Here is a 21,269-nt window from a genome sequence, read left to right as displayed (position 1 = left end):
TCCTTTTCACTTATTGTCCCCGATCTGCTAACATTATAAGTTAAGGAGTGCTGTTGGGATTTGTGCCCAGTTGGCATTATCGGCCTTTAAATGACCCCATGTATTTTGAACCTTTGTTGGTAAAAATTTACGATAAATCAACCAGGCCTAATAACCTCATTGTGCCAAAGTTGAACTCAGAAAGTGTACCTAATAGCGTAACCTGGTCTAGTTCAATTTAGAAAGTGTGCCTAACAGCGTCACTATGGTCTAGTTCAATTTCAGAAAGTGTGCCTAATTGTGTTACTGTGGTCTAGTTCGATTGAAAAGGTGTGCCTAATAACCTCATTGTGCCAAAGTTGAACTCAGAAAGTGTGCCTAATAGCGTAACTGTGGAAAGTGTGAATAATTATCACCCTGTGGTATAATCGACCTTTAAAGTGTGAATAATATCTTCCTATGGTACAAATGAACTTGGAATGGGTGAATAACATCAACCTGTGCTACAACCAGATTGGAAAGTGTCCCCAACTATGGTAAAGGTAACTGGAAAGTCTGAATAATATCTTCCCGGGGTATAGTCGAACTTAGAAGACGAATAATATCGTCACAGCTGAATTAGAAAGCATCTCCTAACTGTGGTATTGGTAAGCTTAGAAAGTGTGAATAATATCATCCTGTAGTACAGTCCAATTCAGAAAAATTGAATAATCTCACCCGGTGGTCCAGTTGAACTTTGAAGGTGTGAATAACCTGGTATAGCTAGGTGGTGTGAGTAATATCATCCTGTGGTATAACTGAACCTTGACAATGTGAATAATATCTTTCTGTGGTATAATTGAACCTAGGAGGTGTGAACAATATCATCCTATGATGCAGCCGAATTAGAAAGTGTGCCTAACTGTGGTATAGGTAAACTTGGAAAGTGCGAATAATATCTTCCTGTTGCACAGCTGAAATTAGAAACTGTCCATATCTGTGGTATAGATAAACTTAGAAAGTGTAAATAACTAACATCCTGTGGTATAGTGGTTTTGTTGAACTTAGAAATTGTTCCTAACCGTCGTATAGGTGGACCTAGAAAGTGTGAATGATTAACATCCTGTGGTATAGTTGAACCTGGAAAGTGTGAACAAAATCATCCTCTAGCAACTGTAACATTGTTCAAACTTAACCACGCCATGAGTCCACCCGACCCACCAAGGTCCGCCGAAAGAGACCTGCTCACGCTCGCCTCCCTTTACTCTCGCCCTACTTCCCTTCCCCCAACTTCCCAAACCATCCCGCCCTCCACCACATCCTCAGCCCACTCCCTATCCAACTCCCAAGACAGGAGAACCAACCCTTCCCAAACCAACCCACCCGCCACCACACTCTCAGCCCAACCTACAAGCCAGAGGAACCATCACATCCCAAGCCATCCCCTATCCAAACACCAAGCCAGAGGAGCTCGACGACGAGCCAACCATCCTAAGACCCCTGCTCCAACATCATACCCGCACCCCCCTCACCCCCAACTAACGGCCCACCCAACTAACATCCCGCCCAGCTTCCCAGACACACCTAGCCCCACAACCACCCCCTTCCTCTCATCAACTCCCCCAAACTTCCTTGTCCGACCCCACTTCTTCCCATCCCTAAAAACTGCACGTCTCGCCCTGGCAAGAACAGTAGCCGCATTCCTTTCTCCCTCCGACCCCCCCTATCCTCTCTCACACACCAACCACAACAAAAACCCTGAAAAGAAAACGTACCTGGTCTCCCTCAATCTCTCATTACTCCTCGCCAATCCTGTCTTGTCCCACCACCTCATTCTCCCAATCTCGATCATCACCACCCCCCCTCCCTCACCCTGCCTGAAACCCCTCTCCCTTGAATTCTCACCTACCACAACTGAAACCCCTAACCCCCTACTGCCGACTTTCAAGTCCCTTGACCCAATTCCAACTAACTTCACACATCCGTCCAACCCCAGCGCCCCAACGCCCACCACCTCGACCGCCCGCCTACTCTTCCCATCGACCACCCCCCTCTCTCACACCGCAATTTCCACGGTCTCCCCTCACCCCCCTCTATACACCCCCCAACACCCCTCCCAGCCACTCCCCCTCGCCTCCCATCTTCCACCTCTGCAACCTCCATATCATCCTCATGCACCGAAGTAAGATGCATCCTGTTTAATGCACGATCTGTAGCAAAAAACAGACACAGCATCTTTGACCTCCTCGCCTCAGACAAACCACACCTAGCCTTTATCACGGAAACCTGGCTCTCCGACGACTTTGCCCCTATCGCCAATGAAGCCTTCCCCCCCAGATTACTCCCTCATCCCACTCAACCGACCCTCCAGAGGAGGAGGAGTAGCAATCGCCTTCAAGTCACACTTCTCTGTCTCAATCATTGACAGCCAGCCTACCATCCCCTCCTGCGAATCGCTTCTAGTCAAACTATCCCTCGCCCCAGCGTTCTCCCACAGCTTCCTACTCATCTACAGACCCCCAGGCTACGACAGACACTTCTCGAGCAACCTCTGTGATTCGACAGCCACCATCCAATTAAACCATCCCATCCTCACTCTTCTAGGAGATTTCAATATCTGGCTTGACATCCCCACCAACCCCATGACCCACTCTCTGATCGACTGCCTAGACGCAATTAACGTCCATACCCACATAAACGGGCCAACTGACTACAAATGCCACACCCTTGACGCCATCTTCAGCTCCCACAACCAGATACACCTATACACCTCCACCCCGATCATCTGGTCTGATCACCTCATTGTCCCGCCCGCTCCTCTCACCCAAACCAGAACCTCCAAATCTACGCAAATGCTGGAAGAAAGAAACTAAAAATCCTTCCCGACCTAGCCGAGACGCTCCTTCAATCTCCTCCCCCTGCCTCCACACGCAATGAGCACTTAACCTTTGACGCTTTTGACTCATGACTCAATACCTCATTAATCCCGCTCACCCCCACCTGCCAAGCATCCGCTCGCCATGACCCTTTTCCAAGATGGTGTACACCAGAACTGAAGACCACAAAACAACTATATAAATCCCTCGAACGCAAATGGCGGAAAGATAAAACCACCCTGAACAGATCCACCTTGGCACGGCACCATCGCCATTACAAAGCCGAAATCCGGAAAGCAAAAAAAAAAAACATTACAACTCTCGAATCCTGAACTGTGAAAACCCCACCAAGGAACTCCACAAAATCATCTCTGAATTCACCAAACCATCATGTGTCACCACCCAATCAGCCCCTTCTCAATCTCTCTGTGACACACTCTCTCTCCACTTCTACACCACTGCTCTCGAAAGAACAAATTCTCTAACCAACAAACTGGCCCTCTTGCACCCACCACACAATCCACCCACCCCACCTGCAAACCCACCGCCTGCAACTCCAACCCACCCGACATTCGACTCTTTCACTCCAATATCAATGGACCAATTTCTCAAACTTCTCTTTGCCCAGCTCTCTGCTAGACCCTTGCCCTGCCTCAACCCTCAAAGAAATATTTGCATCTACCTGTGCAGAAGAATATGTGAGAACCATCATAAACGACTCCCTCTCCTCAGGAAGTTTTCCCTACACGTTCAAAACTGCTCATGTCAAGCCACTTCTAAAAAAAACTTCCCTCGACCCCAAAAACTACTGCCCCATCTCAAACACCAGGTTCCTTGCTAAACTCATCGACCGAACCGCTTACTCCCAACTAAATGCCTTTGTCGAAGCCAACAATCTCCTAGATCCCGTTCAATCAGGTTTCAGACCTCGACACGGAACCAAAACCAGCCTGACCTCAATCTGGGATGACCTTAAAAACACTGCAGACTCTGCGGAATGCACGGCACTAATCCTTCTCAACCTATCTGCAGCCTTCGACACAACCACTCAATCCTCCTCGACCGCCTCCACTCCCTAGGAATCCGTGGAAACGCTCTCAAATGGATAGCATCCTTCCTCAACAATAGGAACCAAATAACCCTACTCTCCTCCTTTGCCTCCGCCGCCCGACCAGACAATACCGGAGTTCCACAAGGAGCATGCCTATCAGCCCTCCTGTTCAACCTCTATATGTCCACCCTCCCACGAATAATCCGCTCGCACAATATCCTGTGCTACAACTACGCCGATGACACCCATCTAATCCTTAAACTCCATAACTCAATATCCAGCACTCTTGCCCAACCTTGCTGCCTGTCTCCTTGACATTGATCACTGGATGACCACAAACCACCTCCTTTTAAATCCCACCAAAACTGAAATCATGGTGTGTGGCAACACCAAACTTCTCCCGCACCCTCTACCCTGGCCATCATCCATGGGCAATTCCCCGACAACCTCATCCTCAGTAGTAAACCTTGTATGCACTCTCGACTCTGACCTTACCCTCCCGGACCAAGTCAACAACGTCTCTAAGTCCTGCCACTACCACCTCAAAACTCGTAGGCGCAGTTTTCCATATCTCTCCTTTCCCAACAGACTTGCCGCAGTCCAATCAATTGTAATGTCAAGACTGGACTATGCCAACCCCCTCTACCTCGGAATCCAAGCATACCACCTGACTAAACTACAAAGAGCACAAAATGCTGCAGCCAAACTGCTACTAGCACTTGGCCCAAGAGATCACATCTCCCCAGCTCTCAAAACTCTCCACTGGCTCCCAGTTGCTCGAAGGGTCACCTTCAAAACCTTATGCATCTCTCACTGAGCAATGCATAAAACCGGACCTCAATACCTTCAGGACAAACTAAAACCTTATCATCCACTGCGCACTCTAAGATCAATCTCTGCCCGCCTCCTGGTAATACCAAAAACCAACACAGTCAGGTTAGGTGGATCTTCATTCTCAGCCTTTGCCCCCACTCTGTGGAACTCACTTCCACCCCACATCCGACTCACCGAAGACCTTGTGTCTTTCCGCAAATTACTGAAAAAACATGGCTCTTCCCTTAAAATCGACTCTTAGCACAAACAGTACAAACAGCCGCAATAAACAGAAACCCAAGGTTGCTGAATCAAAAATAACAATTGTGCACAGAGACCTGACCGAGAAAATGGAAACCCAAAATGGCCGGTATAAATAAAACAGATAAACTGAGTAGAACGAATGAATTGGATTAAACGGATGAAAGGGATGGAGCGGATGAACCAGATGGAACGAATGAAGCGGTTGGAACGGATGAAGCTGGTGGAATGGATGAAACAGACGGAACGGATGAAGCGGATGGAACAGATGAATCAGATAGAGTGAGTGGAACACACGGAGCGGATGGAACACACGGAGCGGATGGAACACACGGAGCGGATGGAGTGGATGAAACGGATGGAGTGGATAGAACAGATGGAGCGGATAGAGTGAGTGGAACGGTTGGAGCGGATGGAACTGATGAAGCAGATGCAATGGATGGAGCGGATGGAACGGATGGAGTGAGTGGAACACATGGAGCGGATTGAATGAACAAGAAGGATGGATCAGATGACACACTAAACAGATGGGTAGGACGAAATCGATCTACAAAATGGATAGACCATTTTATATGATAAGGACTAAATGATGGAATGGATGGAAAGACTAGTAAATTAAATGATGAGCCAGACGAAATGTATGAACAGATAGAGTGAATAAAACGGATAGAATACATGGCACAGATGGAATGCTCGACCTCAAGTGTCTTACTGACGACCACCATATCACAATACCACGCTTACTCTCTCCTATACACCACCACTCAACTAGAACACTGTGATACTATGACACATTCGGTATAGCTGTTCTCATACTAACACCTGCCACATACTCCTCATAACCCTAATTAAACACAGCTAGCTGAGCACACACTGCCAGCTTATGCTTTCTCCTCAGGCCTAACGCAGCCAGAAATCAGTCTGGCTGTCTACCCACCAGAATTAACACATATACCTGACCTCCCAACGACCACACCTACCGCTAAGAAGCAGCTATCATGTACCTGCCACACCGGCTGCCCACATATCCGGTGCACCAACGCACCTTATGACCCTCTCTCTCTCAACTGACTTGAACTACGGTTCCCGAGGGCGTTCAACCTACCAGCGCTTTGAGATGATACCAATGATTCATAAGGCGCTATATAAATGCAAAATAACATAACATAACAAATGTATAAATCCATATAGAAATAAAGTAAGCAAAAAGTCTTTTTTGTTTCCTTATTTGGCATCATACTCCTCATTCTGAATGACTGTATGATGAAAATTGATGCTAAGAAAAGTGTCCTTAAAAAGGATGCAGTATATTATTTAGGGACTCTTCCTTTGTCTTGAGAAAAGACGCAGATTTCGAAAAATATCTTGTGCTGTGTTGGGGCGTTGATGTGCAAAGCCCCCATCAGCACTTATTATCCAAACCTTAACGCAAATGCTTGTGGAGTCTTCTTGTTATTCTGTGGCTGCAGGCCCTGTTTTAAGTTTATGTAAAAAAAACGAGTTTTGCGCTGGCCTTAGGATTGGGGTGTGGCATGCGATGAAGATAGAAATGTATCAATTGTCTTTTTTTATTGGTAGCCTTCATTGGTCATTTGGACAGCTGAATATATGTTTACCATGCATTCTTAAGAGGGCCAAACAATCCCAGTACAACAGTTCCGGGGGTTAATGGGCCTGCTGCAGAGGGTCATGTGGGGCCTACAGGTCTTGCATGGGGATCTTTTTTTCTTTTTTTCTTCTTCAGATCGGTTTATTAGTTTTGCAATAACAACATCCAACTCCAAGTGAGTCTGGAACAAACAGCTCTACAGTGTTCATGAGACGTAACACAAAAACGTTAAAAAACGAAAGGAGGCAGCAGTTGCACAGTCTTGGTCTAAGCACATCATCAAGCATTAAACAAGTATTGAACATATGGCGCCCAGACCTCTGGTGGTCGATCATGTAAAGGGAGAGTAGGAATAAAGGCTATCTCCAAGTCATGACAATATGCCACATCTTTCTGCCAAGCCTGCATGCTAGGCGGGTGGCCCTTCCACCATGACATTGCCACCCTTCTACGGGCCAGTACCAAGAGAAGACCAGTAAGCTTTCGGACAGCCTGTGGCAAGTGTTGTGTACATCTCAACAGCACCACCATAGGATCCAATTCTATTTGTTCACCGACAGTGAGACCCCGGGCAGCACCTCCCCCGACCCCCAGTATCGAGATCTGACCGGACAGACTCAGACCAGTTGCAGAAAATCAGCTGGGCTGGAGCCACATCTGGTGCATGTATCAGGGGTACTCGGGAGGTGTTTATGTAGCTTTGCCAGGGTATGGTAAACCTGGTGCACAAAGTTGAAATTAATCGGCTTAAGCTTAGAATTCAGGGAGACCCTTTGAGTCTGCAACATGGCTGTTAGGCTTAATTGCCTGACTGTTAAAACTGCACGCCTCTTCAGCCCTCTAGCTTATTGCAGACAACATTTCTATATTCTTTTACCTTGTACCCTTGGGATTGAGGAAGGTGTTTAGTTTGGGATACCCAAAAAGATATTTCTTTTGGTAAAGTATGCTCAGATTTTGCAGCCTTAGGGCCCACATCCCTAGATCCATTATGAGGGGTTAGAGACATTAAAATGGCAAGCCATTACCTCTTTAGGTATCTTGGGAAGATTCTTCCTTTCACAGGAAAAATACTGTGTCTCATCCCACAGAATCTCCTCATCACCCTGGGCCCCATCCCCTCCCAGGTGATCCTCCGCAGTACACCACCCCCGGGTGGGATCAGGAAGCGTTTGCCTTCCCCATGCCACCCGGGTGGAGACTTTAGGCAGGTTTTCAGTGAGGGATCCGTAGGATTCTTCACAGTTGTTACAGGATAATGGGAGGCCAGATCTTGCTTCTGGTCAGGGTCAATTCCATGTAAATGAGTGGCTCTTGAGCCGTGGTTGGGATCTCCTCACCATCAGGTGTTTCTGCAGACTCACCCTTCACATCCCCACACTGCTGTCATCACCACAGATCATGTCATCACCGCCAAGTGAGGAATCTTCAGTCAAATCTGCTCCAATGGCTTTAAGATCACCGCAGAGTGGCGATCAAGCCTTCCTTGGCTGTCACCGTGAAGAGTGCAGACACAAAGAGCATGCACAAGCTGCCTGGGATTTATTTTTTTCTATTTTTATGGAGGCCTGTTGGGCATGTTTTCTTTGTCTCTGTCATTTTGTGCAGTGCATTGCCTGGTGGTTTCTATGCTGATTTACTCAAGTGAAGGTCAGGCAGGATGTGTTGGGATTGTGGTAAATTGTGCTCTTCCCAAGAGGTGCCAGTACTCGTTCAATTGTTAGAGTGCTATGTCAGTGTCTGTCTTTTGGTGAACACTGATCCTTGGAGTCTTAAGGGTTCTCAGGAATCTCTTGGCATCACTGTTGGCTTTTGGCCAAAAGGGGATAATGTGCGTGTGTTTCATGTCTAGGGACTCAAGCAACTGGCACAACCTGTTGCCTTGGAACAATGGTCTGTTCTCTGTCTTAATGGAATGTGAGTTGCTAATATTTTCTCCATTTTCGGTATTACAATGGATCTAACCAACAATTTTCACTTCTGGATAACAAGAATGTGCATCTATTGCTGCTCGAGCATACTCTCCACTGGTAATGATCCGAAACTAGCGCAGATGCATTCCCAAGGATGTTGTCCTCTAGGCATTGGTCTGATGGGCCATAAGGGGGGTCCGGTAGCTTGGTTTGGGATGCTAGTTTCATTAGCTGACTCCACTGCTTCTTTGAGACCACGGAGCCACACCTTTTCTAGCAATCGAGCCTTGGTCTTCCTTTGACCTTGTTTACCAATATGGGCCAGCTGGATTATCCTTGACCTAAGGGATGCAGGAGTACAACATGCAAGTCTTTCAGTAGGAAGCCTTCCAAAGTTTGAGAGCTCTGCTCTGATCATGAACAGTGTTTTTCAGTACTTGTTGGATCTCCTTTGTTCAGTGGTGGTGAGCCACCATCTGCAGGTGGCTAGTGCTTGTTTGATGCAGAAGCATTTGTCTCCCTTCAAGGCGACTATTATTTCCTTGACAAAGATGGCCTTCAGTTTGGCAGTCAACACCGCGAAATTCAATGCAGTTGTCGCCAGTGTGCTGTCCTTTTCTTCCTGCACAGCTGCCACTTGCAGGTGGTGTGCGAGAAAGTCCATTGGGTTGCTTGCTTCAGGTCAGTAAGTTATTTGTAACTTGTTTTCCTGCAGCTGCCGGGTCAATCTTTCAATCATGTGGTGTATGAAGTGTGGACCCATTGAATATCGTTACCAATGGTTTGTGGTCCGTGACAGTCACAAAAGTGTTTCTGTATGTGTACGTACACATGCAAGTCCCCCCAACCCCCTCAAACGCTGCCTCCTTGACCTGCGAGTATCTCTATTCTGGTGAGGTAATTGCCACAGGGACAACTTCCCCCTATCTGGGTTCACTGCATCAGTACTGCATTAAATCTGTGGAGGTTAGTATCAACCACCAGTTCTATACGCTGAGTTGGGTCGAAATCAGCCATGGTCCTATCTGTAACTAGAGCATCCTTCATGACTTGGAAGACCTGTGTCTTTGGCGCTTCCCAGGCTCATGATTCCAAAGCTATGGTCCGCCTCCTAAGTGGCTTGGTGATGGAAGCCAGGGCAGGGATGAACCAAACACAATAACTAACCATACCCAGGAAGCTTTGTATTTTAGCTTGGTTCTAAGGGGGTGCAGCAGACTTGATGCCGGCAACCGTGCACAGGTCAGCGCAGATGTATTCTCTGTTAGGACTTATTCAAATAAATCATGCTTTTCCTTACCCGGTTCAAATTTTTTCACTTTTTAACGTGAGTCCATGATTTCGGAGGCAGCATAGAACCTTTTTCAGCCAGCTATGATGCTCAGCTAGGGATTGTGTGAAGATGAGTATGTCTTCGCTGGCATTGCAAACACCCAGGATGCTGGCAATCACTACCCGGATAACGTCCTGAAAAACGTCTACGACAGAAGGTACGCTAGTTGTTATATAGCTGGAATCCTTATGTAGCAGCATTTGATGATAACCTGCACTGAGTTCTAACTTCAAGAAGTGTTGTGCACTTGAATGTCCGCAATGAGATTGTCTAGGGTCAATGTACTCCTAAACAGAAGAATGTACCCTTGCTACTATTTATTTTCATATTTTTTCCTTTTTAAAAAGTTAATTATTATTTTTGAAAGGTTTCCGGATTGCGGAAATCCTAAGGTAAAATCAACCGCTGTTCTTATGTATCCACCCAAATAGTGAAGTTGCTCTGTGTTTCAAAGGACAAATATTACGGTGATGTTTCCAGTGTTTGAGAAATAAGTAAAAGGTAACTAATATAGTTTAGGAAGAATACAAGACAATCACTTTCTACTTCCAAGAAGATCAAAATCATATATTTTAAGAAAAACGGAACACATAATCGGAAGTCAACAAGGTTATAATCTCAACCATGGATAGAACAAAATACAAGTACATCCACATAGTACATTGAAAAGACAACGTTTTTTTGGGGAGAGATTACAGTGTACATAAGTGTTTTAACACAATTATATTCACAGAACAAAAACAAAAAAACACAAAGAACATTGGGTTTAGATTCAATGTACTGTCTTTCGTGCTTCACTGCCCTGTTTGGAGGTGCATGTAGATGCAAATGCACACGTGTCTGGCTGTTTTAGCTTCACTGCTACAATGGATGGTACCCACGGAATTGGCCCTTGGACTTTCTATGAGGTCTGCCTACTTTTTTTTTCAGACGGTCTTCCTCCACCTTGGTTCTTGGGTGGAATGGGATCTCCTTGTACTTCAGGAGGTCCGAGTTCTTCCTCATAAATGCTGTAGGCAAAGAAAACTAGTTCAAAGTACTCATCTGTGCCGGAGCTGCGAAGTGGTATTGTTGGTCGATCTTACTTAAACTGTGCTCACAGTGCCTGCTCAATTGTGTTGAATTTGCGTGCGCAACACACTACTATATTTATACTGTGTATAGATGGGACATGCCCATACAACTGCGTTGGGATGTCCCCTCCACACAAATATGTTCTCACTTCATCGGTGCCTACTGTGAGATGGGGATGCCTCATTGTTTTTACCCTATGTCCCTGTGTCAATAAGGGCTGAAGTGGAGGTACCAGATATTTTGATTCAGTGACTTCTCTCCCATCGCCCCTGGGCAGAGAATAGAAATGCCTCTTGCTCATCATTGGACTAATCGCATTGATCCAGAGTTTGTCAGACTACTTTTCGTATCTTCTGGTGGCGTATTACAGAGCCTCGCGGTGCAGGGTTGTTGGCTGCAGATCTGTATACTTTTGCAAAGTGATTTGGACATCCGCATTTGGAGCATTATACTCCACGCACTGGGCAGAGCCGAATATAGAGTCGGGATATCCATAATAGTCGCAGCTTGCGCTTTGAAACACTTGCGTATAAGTGCATAATAAATCATCAATCAAACAAGCTATGGGGCTGACTGAGCACAGGTATCTTGTTCATATTGTGAGGTGCTTTGCTGGGCCCTCCCTGTTCGTTTCCTGGAAACTTCTTGCACTTCAGCCACCTCCAGGTGCTGAAGCGCAGCCTCAGTTCTATTCAGTGCGCACTTCAGTGTGTTCTTGGGAGCAACCTAACTCAAGAATCTGTTGAAGAGATGGGCCAGATTCATAAAGAATTGGTCTCCATTGTTTGTTCGAATCTCAGCCCTGCATCAGCTGGGCCCCTCATCCATCTATTAAACCAAGTGCAAGTAGATGCAAAATGTCGGAGCCTGGCATGAAAAGCTTTCATGGGTTTGTGCACCTATTCTGATCTGCCACATCTGAAAGCGTTAATCTGCCAAGGCTTCGCAGTGTCATGAATTGTTGGGAGGATGCAGTGTCTTTCGTATTGTGTGCACACTTTTATCTGCATAAAGTAACAGGAATAATTTCTTGGTGTCACAATTGTATTTGATCTTTGAGTAGTACCCCTCTCCAAACGTTCCACCCACAGCAACCACTTTGGGCCTAGAGAGGAGCGAGTCCCGTTACTTCACTCATGGACAGAAGCAGTGGCATGATATGGGCATGTCGAATAGCCGGATTAACAGTTGAAGAAACATGCTTGTTACCTTAATCACTATTCTATCGTCTTCTGCCAGTTGTTGAGGTCTCCTTGACCTGGGAGGCCTTGCGGGTTAAGGGGCTCAGTCTGCGTTGTATGTAGCACGTAAATGATGAGGCTCAAATGAAGTTGGATTGCAGGCAGGCCCACATAGATTGAACTAGTCTTGAGTTGTGAGGAACTTTTCTGTATCGATATCTTTCATTTGTACCTTCGCGACCTAATTTGTACAAGTGTTGCTTGTAGTTATCACTTAATTATTTGTTCTTTTATCTCTTTTTTCCCCCTTATGTAGCTGTTTGTCGCTTGAGTGTAGGCTGATACGGAGACATTGAGTTCCTCTACTCCGTTTGTAAGCTTGAAAGACACACACACATGTGCCTGCACTACTTTGCGCCAATGATAGTTGAAAGAAAAAGTTCTTATTCCAATCAGTTGTTTTTGTCCATTTTTATTCTTATTCTGTTTGAAAATCAGAAGTTTTAGCCCTATTGGATGACACGTGTTTCGGCGTTCATGTTCCGCCTTTTTCAAATCCGGGCTATTTTCAAAAGCAAATACAAAAATACAAAACACCAAAAATAAATTACAGACCTTCTGTTCTTTTAAAAGTTCACCTTAACACAACAAATCCCGTGACTTTTTTGTGCTTAAAATCGACATTTTTGATAGTACAATGCCATTATATGAAACACAGTTCGTGAACAACCCCTATCTCATTTCATGCATCTTGCGTGCTCCTTTATATCTCTGGATATATATTTTGACTTATAAGTTGACACGTGAGGGGGGTGTGTGTGGTAGGGTGAAGGGGGAAGGGTAAATTACGGATGCGGATTGGGGAGGAGATTATGTTTCCTTATTTAATAAATAATTACAAATTATAAGTCATGGGTATGTCTTACCCTTTTTAAGATTCATTTGTCCTGTAAGGTTTAGCCAAGTCCTGGGTTCAATCCCACCTACATGAAAAAAGGACATATTTGTATTTGTTTTATTTTATCTTTTCATCACTGCCTTGCGGTTTTAAATTAAATCGTATTACGAAAATATAATCCATTCAATTCAGTACTTTCCAACTTGAATATTCAACAGAAAACGTGTGTGCACGAGTCTGTAATGTTTTACCATTTTGCCATTTGCTTTCCTAGCTTAATTCAAAAAAGACTTTCACAGAAAACCTATATGCACGAGTCTGTAGTGTTTTATCAATTTTCCATTTACTTTCATGCTTAATTCAAAACGACAAAATCATTTGTTTCTAAAGATGTAAAACCGAGCCCTGATGGCAATTATTTACTTTAAATCCTTTTAGTCCCACGCATCGCGTGTGTCACTATCAGAAACCCTGGTTATGAATGCAGCACGGAATTAAGCGTGTCTGCAGCCAAAGGTGGGCTTCCCACCTAAATCCAGGGCTTACCTGAAAATTATGGAGTTCCTGCCTCAAGCGTCGCAGTCGTTTCTCTCTCGAGGATCCCTGAGTGAAGGCTCTGCCCTTATTTCCCCGTTTGTCCCTCTTCAGTTTTCACACCCTAACGGTGGCGGCCATGTTTTGGGATGCAAAATACACACTTGCTAGGTTACAGATTGTCTTGTGTCCCATAGTACTGTGTTGACTCGTTTTTTCTAAATCGATTTTGACCACAATTTCTTTATCATTGGTCTCTAAAAGGACGGTAGGCACAACGTGTCTTGATATTCTATGAATAACACACCGTATTTGGTTGACAAAATGATTATTTGGTTCATTAGCATTCTGGTGCGAACTTCATTCCGTCGCATTGGATTATGGGTAATGTAGTTTTTGTTGCTAAACGTCACTTTTGGGGCATTTAGTTTTTATACTTTGACAATTAAATTGTCCAATTTAAAATGCATTTTAAGTTTATCACCAAAGTTATTTTCCTGGGTGTAATTTTATTTTGTTTTAAGGTGAGATACTGGTATTATCTATCAGGACATGTTTGGTCTCTATATGGATTGCTTTCTGCCACGGACTTTATATGTCCTTACTGACACCATGCTAAAGCGAAAAAAGGGGGGGGTGTAGTCCCTTTCCTTGCGGCACTAATCCCTATAACATGATTCCTACATGTATAATTTCAAACAAAAGGCATTTGTCAAGATAACGCTTCAATTCTTAAACTTGTACAAGTCCATTCGTTGCCCAGGTACTTTCACATTGCATCATGTGTACATTATGTTCCCAATCATTGTTATTGTAAAGAAAGTGTATCATTTCATTATCTGAATTCAAACCATACTCTACAGTTTGAAAATGGCAAATAAATCTGGCTTCCTCTTGTCTTAGGCGTAGTTCCTGGTTCCCTCCACGTTTGCCCAACTTGACTTTCTTCAATCCCACGAATGTAATGTCTTTTTTGTTGTGTAGTTGGTGGTGGTTCTGCCAGTGCTGCGCCAATGGGAGGTTTTTATCCTGACTCCCAATTGTGGAAAAATGCTCTCTGATTCGTGCTCTGAGCTCCCGGATGGTGCTTCCAATGTAGATAAGATTACAGACACATAGTATTGCGTATATGATGTATTTAGATCTGCAATTGATCTGTTCGTTGATCCGGGTTTTTACCCCATCTTGATTTGAAAAAACATTAGTGTCATTTATTGCATACTGGCACATTGTGCAAAAACCACATTTCCTGAAACCAGACCCTGGTTGAGGTAACCAGGTCTGTGGTCTTATTTTTCTCCTGCTCTGGCAGCATTGACGGACTTAACATAATTTTCAGGGTTTTGGCTCTTCTGTAAACAATCGTTGGGTATTCTTGAATGTATTCTTTAACATGTGGGTCTAATTTCAATAGATACCAATTTCGTTTTAGTACTCTTTTAATCTCCTTGTTAATTGCACAGTACATCGTAATAAATTGAATCTTGTTTTCTGGTTGTATTTGATTCGTTCTTTGTTTCAAGGTAGATTCTCTTGTCATTTTATGTGCTTTCTGCCTTGCCTTGGTAATTGCTTTCTGAGGGTACCCTCTAGCTGAAAAACGTTTTGTCAGTAGATTGCATTCCTTGTCGAAAATTACTGGTTCTGTACAGTTTCTTTTTGCCCGTATAAATTCCCCTTTGGGAATATTCAAAATAACTGGTTGATGATGACAACTGGTTGCAAACAATGTTGAATTGACTTCTGTCTCTTTTCTGTATGTTTTGGTATATAGTTGATTGTTCAGGACATAAATGGTCAAATCCAAAAAGTTTATTTCCGACTGGCTGCTTTGTCCAGTGAACTCTAGCCTATATTGGTTGAGATTGACTTGTCGTAATAGCAAATTTAGTTCTTCTGATGTTCCGTTCCAGACAATTAATACATCATCAATGTATCTTGACAATTTAATCATGTTCTCTTTGAAACCTTGTAGCTGATAAATGTACAAATCCTCGAACATTCCCATCACGAGGTTCGCTAATGCTGGTGCATATTTTACACCCATCGCAAGGCCACGGGCTTGACAATACAATTGGTTATCAAAAATTAAAATATTATTTTCCAAAGTTGCCAAAAGCATCCCTTTCAGCATGCAAACATAGTTAAAATGGGAAGCAGACTGATTCTTGAATGTATAGTCAATTGCATCTAGTGCTACTTGATGTCCAATTGATGTATAAAGTGCTTTTACATCCCAGGTGGCTAACAGATAGGTATCCTGCCAGTCTATTCCTTCCAGTAATTTAATGACAGCAGTTGTGTCTTTTAGGTAAGCTTTCATTTTGCCAGAGCAGGAGGAAATAAGACCACAGACCTGGTTACCTCAACCAGGGTCTGGTTTCAGGAAATGTGGTTTTTGCACAATGTGCCAGTATGCAATAAATGACACTAAATCGAGATGGGGTAAAAACCCAGATCAACGAACAGATCAATTGCAGATCTAAATACGTCATATACGCAATACTATGTGTCTGTAATCTTATCTACATTGGAAGCACCATCCGGGAGCTCAGAACACGAATCAGAGAGCATTTTTCCACAATGGGAGTCAGGATAAAAACCTCCCATTGGCGCAGCACTGGCAGAACCACACCAACTACACAACAAAAAAGACATTAAATTCGTGGGATTGAAGAAAATCAAGTTGGGCAAATGTGGAGGGAACCAGGAACTACGCCTAAAACAAGAGGAAGCCAGACTTATTTGCCATTTTCAAACTGTAGCGTATGGTTTGAATTCAGATAATTAAATGATACACTTTCTTTAAAATAACAATGAGTGGGAACATAATGTACACATGATGCAGTGTGAAAGTACCTGGGCAACCAATATACTTGTACAAGTTTAAGAATTGAAGTGTTATCTTGCCAAATGCCTTTTGTTTGAAATTATACATGTAGGAATCATGTTATACTGATTAGTGCCGCAAGGAAAGGGACTACACCCCCTCCCCCCTTTTTTCGCTTAAGCATGGAGTCAGTAAGGACATATTTCAGTAATGGCAGAAACCAATCCATGTAGAGACCAACCATGTCATGATAGATAATACCAGTATCTCACCTTAAAACAAAATAAAATTACACCCAGGAAAATAACTTTGGTGATAAACTTAAAATGCATTTTAAATTGGACAATTTAATTGTCAAAGTATAAAAACTAAATGCCCCAAAAGTGACGTTTAGCAACAAAAACTACATTACCCATAATCCAATGCGACGGAATGAAGTTCGCACCAGAATGCTAATGAACCAAATAATCATTTTGTCAACCAAATACGGTGTGTCATTAATAGAATATCAAGACACGTTGTGCCTACCGTCCTTTTAAAGACCAATGATAAAGAAATTGTGGTCAAAATCGATTTAGTAAAAACGAGTCAACACAGTACTATGGGACACAAGACAATCTGTAACCTAGCAAGTGTGTATTTTGCATCCCAAAACATGGCCGCCACCGTTAGGGTGTGAAAACTGAAGAGGGACAAACGGGGAAATAAGGGCAGAGCCTTCACTCAGGGACCCTCGAGAGAGAAACGACCGCAACGCTTGAGGCAGGAACTCCATAATTTTCAGGTAAGCCCTGGATTTAGGTGGGAAGCCCACCTTTGGCTGCAGACACGCTTAATTCCGTGCTGCATTCATAACCAGGGTTTCTGATAGTGACACACGCGATGCGTGGGACTAAAAGGATTTAAAAGTAAATAATTGCCATCAGGGCTCGGTTTTACATCTTTAGAAACAAATGATTTTGTCGTTTTGAATTGAGCATGAAAGTGAATGGAAAATTGATAAAACACTACAGACTCGTGCATATACGTTTTCTGTGTAAGTCTTTTTTGAATTAAGCTAGGAAAGCAAATGGCAAAATGGTAAAACATTACAGACTCGTGCACACACGTTTTCTGTTGAATATTCAAGTTGGAAAGTACTGAACTGAAAAGATTATATTTTCGTAATGCGATTTAATTTAAAACCGCAGGGCAGTGATGAAAAGATAAAATAAAACAATTAAATATGTCCTTTTTTCATGTAGGTGGGATTGAACCCAGGACTTGGCTAAACCTTACAGGACAAATGAATCTTAAAAAGGGTAAGACATACCCATGACTTATAATTTGTAATTATTTATTAAATAAGGAAACATACTCTCCTCCTGAATCCGCATCTGTAATTTACCCTTCACCCTACAACACACACCCCCCTCACGTGTCAACTTATAAGTCAAAATATATATCCAGAGATATAAAGGGGCACGGAAGATGCATGAAATGAGATAGGGGTTGTTCACGAACTGTGTTTCATATAATGGCATTGTACTATCAAAAATGTCGATTTTAAGCACAAAAAAGTCACGGGATTTGTTGTGTTAAGGTGAACTTTTAAAAGAACAGAAGGTCTGTAATTTATTTTTGGTGTTTTGTATTTTTGTATTTGCTTTTGAAAATAGCCCGGATTTGAAAAAGGCGGAACATGAACGCCGAAACACGTGTCATCCTATAGGGCTAAAACTTCTGATTTTCAAACAATAAGAATAAAAATGGACAAAAACAACTGATTGGAATAAGAACTTTTTCTTTCAACTATCATTGGCGCAAAGTAGTGCAGGCACATGTGTGTGTGTCTTCCACATAGATTGATGCACAGTGAAATGTTCCCACCTGGGGGATTTCATGTGTTGGGCCGGATTGGCGAGATTGGCACCTGGTACAGCTGCTATGGTGATACTAGTCATACAGTGGTGCAAACAGGGTCGGCCTTAGAAGCCGCATCGCCTCATGCAGCAAATCAAACATTTGGGGGTGGGAGGGTGGCACATTTTTTAATCGGCACGGCAGGCGTCCTGTTATTAAATGCACTAGACTCCCAAGAGCGAAGCACATTTAATTCTAGTTGTGCGCCTGCCACGCCTTCTCCCCACCACGTCAGCTTGGACGGCCGCCCGGTCCACCATGCCCCAAGGCTGGCTCTGGGTGCGAGTGATAATGACTTTACAGCACTCTTCATATGCTTACCCCTTTTCCCCTGAGATCTGGTCTGGGTGAAGAATCCAATGATTTAACTCCCTAACTATATAGAATGCTCATGTGTTCAACTCCCTGAGCCTTACCTGAGAGTGCAGAGTGTGTTCATTCTCTTCCAGTCAGAGGTGCTCCTATGCTGTCCCTTAGCAACTGCCACAAGGCACTGCCTCGCTCTGCATCTTTGTCTAGGGAGGGAAGAGTGCCTTGTGCCCTACACCCCCACTCCAATCCTGACTGCTACTCACACTTTTGGTCCAGGCACACACAATGCGAGCATTTGCATGGCCTGCCACCTCCTCTCTGCGTCATGCCTTAGAGGGGGCAGAAATTGATGAACATGTGCAGTCAGCCTCTCAAATAATTTCCCCTCTACATCTTCACACCGCAAGGACTGGATCTGGGCTTCAAACTGCCCTCCTGGCAATCCCAAAACTCCACAAAAATGAGTACAGAACGTTGTGCCAAATCCCTATGAACACACATTCCGTGCTGCATCAGAGTGGTCGATCACATCCTTTCTGTGTGATGGTGACCTCCCTTGAGGTATAACCCTCACTCTTTCCCCGCCCCTGAACAGTATGGAATGGTTAACAAGTGAAACTGAAATGTGAGAGTCCAGGACAAGTGAGGTGCAGCCAACCGTGCCAAAACCTGACCAGTACTTTGAATAACAAACCTGAGTCTGCACCATCGTGCATGCCCCAGGCTCACAGGATGACTAGGGACTGGGATCATTTTTGACCTAGAGTGAGTTGTAAGCACAGTGCAGTCACACTGACTGAGTAGGCCGGGGTTGGGTGAGAGGGGCTTGCTCCCTGATCTCAAAGGATTAACCCAGGTTGCCCCTCCCCTGGCTCCAGCACTGCCGGAACTGTTTGCTTACTATGTTGACAGTCATTTGTTTCAAAAACTGTACCCCTGTTACTATAATGTGGCCCAGAAGCCACATTATAGTAAGCAATGGCCTGAATTTCCCATACCCATTTCTGCGTGGCTGCGACATTGTCCTAGATATGCATGATCAATTTGATAATCACCAATTCTCAAGTTCTGTAACCAAATAAATCAGTCCATTTAACTGTAGCCCCCCAATTAACGCACACAAAGAAACATTTAAAGCTAAGTTTGTTCATAGTCTTAAACTAAAATTGATTGAGAAGTCTAGAATCACTCTTATTTCATAGAATGGTGCATTCGTGTGAACAGCATTGTAATCCGAACAAAGAATAATTTACCTTTGTCATTTTTTTGTTTTTTCTAGGGCTAGACCGACTGATTTCCCTTGTGGTGGGAGCACCAAGCATCCGCAACGTCATTGCCTTCCCAAAATCCTATCGGGGGCGTGACCTCATGAGTAACGCGCCTGATGTGGTTTCGGCAGAGGACCTAAAGCCGTATCACATCCAGGTGACTTGGCCCAAAGAAATTGGGGAGAAACCTTGAAATTTGGCCTGTAGTATTCCAAGGGGGACAAAAGCGGAAGGTAAACCAAAGGAAGGAGTTCACCGGGCATCACATAGGCATGATTATGAAGGACATGTTTTCTTTGCCTATTGGGATACCTGCCTGATGTGGGCAACATGCATAGTTCTAGACACAAACCTGAAGACTGGATGCAGAGCAGACCATGCTTGATGGAGAGGTTGTGGTCTGACGCTGGGGATGCCCCGTAATCCCATGACACATGGAGCTAGTGTGGTGGTCCAGGATGAGGTCTCGACGCTGAACAGTGTCTCCCGGAAGGGACCCCGTTACTAAAAATCATTGTTACACTTTGGAGAGATGGAAAACCGCACATTAGGTACCTTGATTTGCTAATCATAATTTAAAGCAGCCGACCTAATAAAAATGCAATGCAAAGGTTTAATTAACCATTACATCCACTTTTCACCAGATGATAGATTTTATCCGATAGTTTGATAATCAGAAAACCAATTATCCCTGTACATATTATTAAAAGAGCAGTCAAACAATACAAAGTACAGTCTTGTTCTTGAAGTAGGGGCCGTGATGTGTCAGGAGGCTTTTTAATATATGCAGAAGAAGGAATAAATATTCCGTTCTCATTTTGTATCATTTATATTTTGTTTTTTACTTCACATTTGCATTAGATTTCGGACCGCCAGTCACTCACTAGGAAAGATTCACACCCACAACCTTGTAACTATTCTATTCCTAAAGTGAAATTACTGAGTTGGATTTTTATGCTATTGAGGCACACTAATAGTTACTTCCATCACACACCTCCAAGAAAGAAAATGGTGACACAGCAGTAGTACTCCTACATACTATCCCCTGTGCTCCACACTAATGTGATCTCATCCAGCAGACAGACTGTGGAGTGATGCGCTATTGGCATTCCTTTGAGAAGCAGTGCTTAGGTGCATGTGTGTACACGCCTTCTGGATGGGACCTCCATTGCACAATCTTCTGGCCCCTAACTGCTAGTTTGTTAACGTGTAGTCGGTATGGGAGCACAGTTTGGCAGATGCACTGTTGCACATTAAAGAAGACTTTGTTTGACTTCCAAGTCAGTGCCCCGTAACAGTCCAGAGATCAGCAGGACTAATCAGGATTCATATGGGTTAGCTTGTATTTTTACAGCACAAATGTACCCCCACAGCTTTTAGTGGACTGGAATGTGAATGCAAAAAAATGCTACTGAGCAATTTCTGTTAGCTTTAAGACTGTATTCCATCATGTCAT

The 21,269-nt window shown here is 43.9% G+C and overlaps 1 protein-coding gene across 3 annotated transcripts in view; it reads left to right on the top strand.

The window, feature by feature from the left end:
- The window catches only part of DARS2 (aspartyl-tRNA synthetase 2, mitochondrial), a 530,183-nt gene extending 509,641 nt beyond the window's left edge, over nucleotides 1-20,542 (top strand). For 2 of the 3 annotated variants that reach the window (XM_069641109.1, XM_069641111.1), the window contains one exon: nucleotides 19,825-20,140. In XM_069641109.1, the coding sequence (XP_069497210.1) occupies nucleotides 19,825-20,006 (182 nt within the window). In that variant the 3' untranslated portion in view covers nucleotides 20,007-20,140. Of the gene's footprint in view, nucleotides 1-19,824 lie in introns of all 3 variants that reach the window. The other variant, XM_069641110.1, reaches the window with a different exon arrangement.
- The last annotated feature ends 727 nt before the right edge of the window (nucleotides 20,543-21,269 follow it).

This window comes from Ambystoma mexicanum, chromosome 1q (assembly GCF_040938575.1).
Source record: "Ambystoma mexicanum isolate Mex_15411 chromosome 1q, UKY_AmexF1_1, whole genome shotgun sequence".
In the NCBI taxonomy this organism is placed as follows: domain Eukaryota; kingdom Metazoa; phylum Chordata; class Amphibia; order Caudata; family Ambystomatidae; genus Ambystoma; species Ambystoma mexicanum.
This window is presented reverse-complemented; position numbering and strand designations above follow the sequence as displayed.